At 47.5% G+C, this 7,537-nt stretch overlaps 1 protein-coding gene across 6 annotated transcripts in view; it reads right to left on the bottom strand.

The window, feature by feature from the left end:
- LOC308184669 (uncharacterized protein) overlaps nt 1–7,537 on the bottom strand; it is a 271,042-nt gene that overhangs the window by 112,502 nt on the left and 151,003 nt on the right. For 3 of the 6 annotated variants that reach the window (XR_013942778.1, XR_013942779.1, XR_013942781.1), the window contains 2 exons: nt 6,357–6,467; nt 4,908–5,930 (listed from right to left, as the gene is read on the bottom strand). Coding sequence is in view for 2 of the 6 variants with exons in the window: in XM_080571976.1 (XP_080428102.1) it covers nt 4,908–4,924 (17 nt within the window). In the remaining 4 variants the exon portion in view is untranslated. Of the gene's footprint in view, nt 1–4,907; nt 7,535–7,537 lie in introns of those variants that run through there. The other 3 variants (XR_013942780.1, XM_080571976.1, XM_080571975.1) reach the window with 3 other exon arrangements.

The following is a 7,537-nucleotide window of genomic DNA, read 5'->3' as shown; positions in this document are numbered from 1 at the left end:
GGACATTTGGGAGCTGGTTGTACACCTTTGGGGCCAGAGTCTGGGGCGTGGGGGCTGGGGCTGGGGCCTGCATCTGGGTGGGGTGGGGTCCAGTTCATGGGGGGGGGTTGGGAGCTGCTTGTGGACAGTTGGGGTCTGCATCCGGGTGTGGTTGGGGCCTGCTTGTAGACTTCTGCAGCCTGCGTCTGGTGTTTGGGGGCTTTTCTGTAGCGTTTGGGGCTTGCATTTTGGCTTTGGGATGTGTCTTGAGCTTCTGGGGCCTAGCTGTAGTGCTTGGGGCCTGCGTCTGGGGCTTTTCTGTAGCATTTTGGTCACGTGTTTGTGATTTGGGGTGTGTATCCAGGGTTTTGCCTTTTTTGTAGTTTTCAGCTATGTGTCAGTTTCTTTGTCAGTTGCCTGGGGTTAGGGGCAGTTTGGGGTTTGGATCATTAGTCAGTGTCATTAGCGTTGGGGGGTTGATATGAAGGGTTAGGGTTGTGGTTAGAGTTGTTAGGGTTAAAGGGAATAAGGATTTTAGGGTAAGGGGATCAAGGTTGTGGGAATAAAAATGTTTTTGCACAGAGTTACATCGTTTAGAGGGAAGGAAGGTGGTACTGAGATATGCTTGCAGTGATAAGAAAGCTTCACAGACAACCTTGTAAAATGCAGACAACCAGAATCCTTAGAGCAATTGGGTGGAAATCACGGTGTAAGAAACATTACCACCTCAAAGAGGAAAACAGTCAAGAAAAAAAGAAAATTGACTTGTAACAGGCCAGCAGCTGTGTATTTTCTGTGAAGAACCAGATAGATTGTGAACCTGGATTACCCGGTCAATTGGGAAACTGGGGAGGGTCCTGGTCACCGAGAGGGAAAAAAAAATTTATATAAACTGTGTTATGGAACTAGTACGTGGCTTGTGGGACACCTGCCATTGCACTCGTGAATAAAAATGCTACCTCACTGAGATCCTTGCCTGAGCCTATGTTATTAGTTACAGAGTGTTTTTAACAAGGTGTTAGGGTTTTAAGGTTTCAGGGCTAAGGCACTAGGGTTGGGTTTCAGGGTTAGGGTTTCCAGGGTTTAGGGTTAGGATTTTAAGGTTGTTAGGGTTGGAGTTAAAGGGTTAGGGTCTGGGGGTTAGTGTGTTAAGGTTTTAAAGTTTTTTGGGGTTTTAGTGTAGATAGGGTTTTTAGGGGTTAGGGTCATAGGGTTTTATTTATGGTAAGGTATTTAGGGTTAGGGGTTTAAGGTCTCAATTTTTGTTTGTTTTTAAGGTTAGGGGCTCCAGGGTTAGGGCCTTGAGAGTCTTAATTTTTTGGGTTAGGGTTTAGAGGGTCTTAATTTTTAGGGTTAGGGGTTTTAGGCGTAGGTCTTCAGGGCTTTAGTGTGGTAAATTTTATTGGGTTAGGGCTGAAAGGGTTTTTAGGGTTAGGGTTTCTAGAGTTTTTTGGGGTGGGGGTTAGGGTTAGATGCGTGGGTGCCGTAGGGTTAGGGGTTAGGCCTAATATTAGGGCGGAAGGCCAAATTAAGAGGGTGGGAGACCCCCAAAATTGAAGGGTTGAAGCCCCAAGTTAGGGGAAGGAACCTCAAAGTTGTGGGGTCCCCCAAAATTGGGCAGAAGAACTATTAATATTGGGGGAAACCCGAAAAAAGGAGGGTGGGGGACTCTAAAATTGGGGGGGACCCCCAAAAGTGGTCAGGTCCCCCCAAATTAGGGGAGGAACCCCCAAGATTGGGTGGGTGAACCCCCAAATTGGGGGGAAGAACACTTAAAATGGAAGCGTGAAATTCCAGAATTGAATGTGGACCCCCCAAGAACTGGGGAGGAGTCCCCAAAATTCGGGGGGACCCTCAAAATTGGGGTTAAAGCCCCAGATGTCGGGGAGTGAAGCCCCAAATTAAGGGATGGAACCTCAAAAATGTGGTGAGAACCCCAACATTGGGGGAAAGAACCTTAATATTAGGGTGGCAGGCCTAAAAAAGATGGTGGGGGACCCCAAAATTGTGGGGGGATTGGAAGGGGGGGGGGAATCCCCAAAATGGAGGGGGAACCCCAAAACTGGGGGGGCGAAGCACCAAATTAGGGAAAGGAACCGAAAATTGTGGGGAAGAACCCTGAAATGGAGAGGTGAAAACCCGAAATTGAGGGGAAAACCCCAAAACGGCGGGAAAACCTCCATAAACACAAAATGGAACGGGGAATGTAACAGAGCAAAAAACGTGGCGTCCTACGGCAAACTGCGAGGCTCAATTTTCCGGGGAGTGCTGGGAAATGTAGTTCTTGGGAACTGGGTTTCCGGGAGGCCATGTTGCCTTCCCAGAGCATGTCGGGAGGTGCAGTTCTCGAGAAGCCGCTTACCGGGCAGCCATATTGGGAGTCCGGGGAATGCCGGGAGATGTAGTCTTCCGGCACTGGGCTTCCGGGAGGCCATATTGGTTTCCCAGAGCATGCCGGGGTATGTAGTACTCGAGGGCACTGGGCTTCCGGGAGGCCATGTTGTTTTCCCAGAGCATGCCGGGAGATGTAGTTTTCCGGCACTGGACTTCCGGGAGGCCATATTGTTTTCCCAGAGCATGCCGGGAGATGTAGTTCTCGGACACTGGGCTTCCGGGAGGCCATGTTTTTTTCCTAGAACATGCTGGGAGATGTAGTCTTCCGGCACTGGGCTTCCGGGACGCCATATTGGTTTCCCAGAGCATGCCGGGCTATGTAGTACTCGGGGGCACTGGGCTTCCGGGAAGCCATGTTGTTTTCCCAGAGCATGCCGGGAGATGTAGTTTTCCGGCACTGGACTTCCGGGAGGCCATATTGTTTTCCCAGGGCATGCCGGGAGATGTAGTTCTCGGACACTGGGCTTCCGGGAGGCCATGTTTTTTTCCTAGAACATGCTGGGAGATGTAGTCTTCCGGCACTGGGCTTCCGGGAAGCCATGTTGTTTTCCCAGAGCATGCCGGGAGATGTAGTTTTCCGGCACTGGACTTCCGGGAGGCCATATTGTTTTCCCAGAGCATGCCGAGAGATGTAGTCTTCCGGCACTGGGCTTCCGGGAGGCCATATTGGTTTCCCAGAGCATGCCGGGATATGTAGTACTCTGGGAGGGGTGCACTGGACTTCCGGGAGGCCATGTTTGGATTCCGAGGAATGCCGGGAGTTGTAGTTTTCCGGCACTGGACTTCCGGGAGGCCATATTGGTTTCCCAGAGCATGCCGGGAGATGTAGTTTTCCGGCACTGGACTTCCGGGAGGCCATATTGTTTTCCCAGAGCATGCCGGGAATTTTTTTTTCCCTCTCGGTGACCAGGACCCTCCCCAGTTTCCCAATTGACCGGGTAATCCAGGTTCACAATCTATCTGGTTCTTCACAGAAAATACACAGCTGCTGGCCTGTTACAAGTCAATTTTCTTTTTTTCTTGACTGTTTTCCTCTTTGAGGTGGTAATGTTTCTTACACCGTGATTTCCACCCAATTGCTCTAAGGATTCTGGTTGTCTGCATTTTACAAGGTTGTCTGTGAAGCTTTCTTATCACTGCAAGCATATCTCAGTACCACCTTCCTTCCCTCTAAACGATGTAACTCTGTGCAAAAACATTTTTATTCCCACAACCTTGATCCCCTTACCCTAAAATCCTTATTCCCTTTAACCCTAACAACTCTAACCACAACCCTAACCCTTCATATCAACCCCCCAACGCTAATGACACTGACTAATGATCCAAACCCCAAACTGCCCCTAACCCCAGGCAACTGACAAAGAAACTGACACATAGCTGAAAACTACAAAAAAGGCAAAACCCTGGATACACACCCCAAATCACAAACACGTGACCAAAATGCTACAGAAAAGCCCCAGACGCAGGCCCCAAGCACTACAGCTAGGCCCCAGAAGCTCAAGACACATCCCAAAGCCAAAATGCAAGCCCCAAACGCTACAGAAAAGCCCCCAAACACCAGACGCAGGCTGCAGAAGTCTACAAGCAGGCCCCAACCACACCCGGATGCAGACCCCAACTGTCCACAAGCAGCTCCCAACCCCCCCCCATGAACTGGACCCCACCCCACCCAGATGCAGGCCCCAGCCCCAGCCCCCACGCCCCAGACTCTGGCCCCAAAGGTGTACAACCAGCTCCCAAATGTCCCCCTCAAAGGGAGGCTCCAAAGCCCGCCAGAAGACCCTAGAGTGTACAAGCAGCTCCCAACCCCCCCAGCACAGGCCCCAACCCCCCCCAGACACAGGCCCCAAAGGTGTCCAAGCAACTCCCCACCCTCCCCAGAGGCACACCCCAAAGGTGTACAAACAGCCCCAACCCCCCAAGACCCAGACCCCTACAGTGTAAAAGCAGCTCCCACCCCCCCCCGCAAGGCAGGCCCTAACAGTGTACAAGCAGCTCCCACCCCCCCCCCAGACGCAGGCCCCACCAAAGGTGTACAAGCAGGCCCCTACAGTATACAAGCAGCTCACAACCACCCCCCCAGAGGCAGGCCCCAACCCCCTCCAGATGCAAGCCCCAAAGGTGTACAAGCAGCTCCCAACCCCCTCCAGATGCAGATCCCTACATTGTACAAGCAGCTCCCAACACCTGCCCCCAAACGCAAGCCCATACTGTGTACAAGCAGCTCCCAACCCCCACAGATACAGATCCCTACATTGTAGGAGCAGCTTCCAACCCCCCCAGATGCAGGCCCTGACCCCCCCCCCCCCAGCCACAGTCCCCAAAGGTGTACAAGCAACTCCCAACCCCCCCCCCCCCCCAGATGCAAGCCCCAAAGGTGTACAAGCAGCTCCACACCCCCCCAAGACACTGGCCCCAAAAGCCTAAATATATGCCAAGAAAGTATTAATGCAAGTGCCAAATGCTACAGACAGGCCCAAAAGCACAGGCCCCAGATGCTCGAGGCCGAGATGTAACTTGGCTTTCTGAATTACTGGAAAGCGGCTTTCATTCTCAGCGAGGTGTGCGCAGGCTAGACAGGATGGGGCTTCAGGCACCTCTTCACCTGTGGAAACACGCTGCCATCAGGCACTGCCATGCCAGACAAGCTTTTTCTGTTAAAACACCCTTCTCAGATGCCCTGTGGCATTCTAGTGACCTGCTTAGCTCCGATTCTAAAGACTAACGTCACAGCCCACCTTGCCTGTGGCACCTGATGAACAGAAGAGAAAGCAACCATACCGTTTGGAAACCGTCACTGCACGTGCTGCTCCTTGATGCTCTGTAACCTCTTCTCAAATCCTCAGCCACTTCTGTGTAGAGCCTGCCATGACACCTGAAAAGCAAAATGGATACCCTTCGCAGTCACCTTGCGCAACTTGGCCATTCCGCTCCAACCCCACTCACGACCAGCCTGCCCTTCTCGTGCTGCTCTTCAGAGTGCAGCTTGGCCCCTCTGAGTCTGTGCAAGGCACCTGCGAAAGAAAAAGAAAAGCATAGGCCGCGGCAGCATCCAAAGCCACAGCACAGCTAGGACAGGTACTCTCATCTGCTCCCTTACTCTGCCAACTCACCTGCCCTCGAGGCAGATGCTTCCATCTGCTCTCTTAAGCTCTTATATTTTAACATTGTATGTGGTTTGGTTTTTTAAGTTAAACAAGTTTAATTTAGAAAGTTATACATGTACTTAAACATCATGAATTATATTTACAAAACATCCTACCTTTATATCCAAAGTGATATCAAGAAATGCCTCATATGTATCCGAAACTGCTTTGCAATTCAAGCACTTCAGTGGAAGCAAAATATAAATGCTTAACAATACGTGGAGGAGACTAACTGTCCAAATTCAAGTTGTCGATAGATACTACTTTAGACAAGCTGCAGACTGCTTTACTACCGACAAAAGACACAGATCAGTTCTAAGGACAGGAATATTTTTAAAAGTACCTCTTGATCTTAGAAATCCTCCAAATATTTGATGAATGATGGTGGTAGCTTGAGAAGATCTGTCCAATCTGGAAATAAATTATAATCAGACCTCAGAAGATTTAAGGCACACAGTTAACTCTTCAAAGAGTTTTATGAAAACCAAGGATGACGTAGACTTTCAGTTTTGATAGTAAATAAAGGACTACAAGGTGCTAGAGAACGTATAAAAGTGAATTTGTTTATGCTGACTTGGTGCTTCCATTCAAGCACGCTTCCTGCATAGCATCGACAGTATAGCGCAAGAACTCGTGTGCGTCTTCTTGACTGCCAAAATGGAAATGTTGTCCTATTCCTAAATAAGAAGATGATAGTATTTACCTCATTTAAAAATGAAATAATTCTCGTATTTCTAAAATCTCTCTTCTTTATAGTGTTAAAACCATTTATACACATCAAATAATTATTTGAAGATTACAAGATACTGAAAAAGAAACACATCTGAAGCCACTTACGACTGAGGTTATTGATAACACGCGTAGGCTCGATAGCATCAACAGTGCAACGCAGGGCCTGGTTAATGTGAGTCTCCATCGTGCACATCATGCAAAAATCTTGTTCACGACCTGAAGAGTGAAAGAAGAAAGCATCCCAGTCTAGCGAAACAGACATAACTACAAACAAACATATAAGTAACATTTAAACTATAGATACAGTATCCACTCTCCTTGTCCCAACAGTCTCGTAACATTTCATTTCACACAACTTTATAGAATAAAAATATCCATTAAGCTTGTGTTCAAGTGCATTTTGTGATGAGAAATCTAAAAGACTACTGCAAAGTCACGTTTGTGAAGGCTGACAGGAATGTGAACTCCACAGGCTGCAAAATATATGAGGAAAGAATATTTGACATTGATGATACAGCATTAAGAGAATGTGGGTTATTTTCAGCACAGTGCTGTCAGGTGAGCTTCATGATACAGAGCTACGAGTCCTTTGGGAGAAAGGAAAAACTAAAGTAATGTATGTAATAGTACTTCTGCCCTCCTTTTTTCAACAGGATTCTTAACTGAAACAATTTCTATATACAGGAAGAAAACAGTTAAATTTCTAGGTATCGATACAAAGGTACCAGCCTAAAAAGCATACACGTTTAGTACAACATTTAGTTTATAGTACAACATTTTATTTAGAACAAAATCAGTCTAGATTTTAATACAGTCCCACAAAAAAATCTAGTCATGTTCATAACAGCTCATATTGCTTTCTAGGTTTTTTTTTTGTTTGTTTGTTTTTTTAATTGGTTCAACAACGAACAGACCATTTATTGTAGTGCATTATGGAACCTAGGCTGTGAAGACTAAAGACCTATGATGCCAACATCCTAAATTTTATTGCCTTTCTAGCAGCAGGAAGCCCAAATAGCCCAAATGCCAAATGTTCATTAAATGCATTCCTGTCCAATGCACTTCATTATTCCCATGAAGCAAGAAAAGATCCTTTTAAAAAAACAAACAAAAAACACACATGGTGCATTAAACGCACTCCATATGCTATTCTGAGCCCACTGCTAATACAATGCTCAAAGCCAGCTTCTACAGGTAAAATCAGGCAAGTAACTTTTTCTCACAGAATCACTGCTGTTCTTTCACCTTCAGAGCTATCCAACAGATTTAAAATACTGTTAGAAAGT

Source organism: Anser brachyrhynchus (genome assembly GCF_964034855.1).
Source record: "Anser brachyrhynchus genome assembly, chromosome: W".
NCBI lineage: Eukaryota > Metazoa > Chordata > Aves > Anseriformes > Anatidae > Anser > Anser brachyrhynchus.
This window is presented reverse-complemented; position numbering and strand designations above follow the sequence as displayed.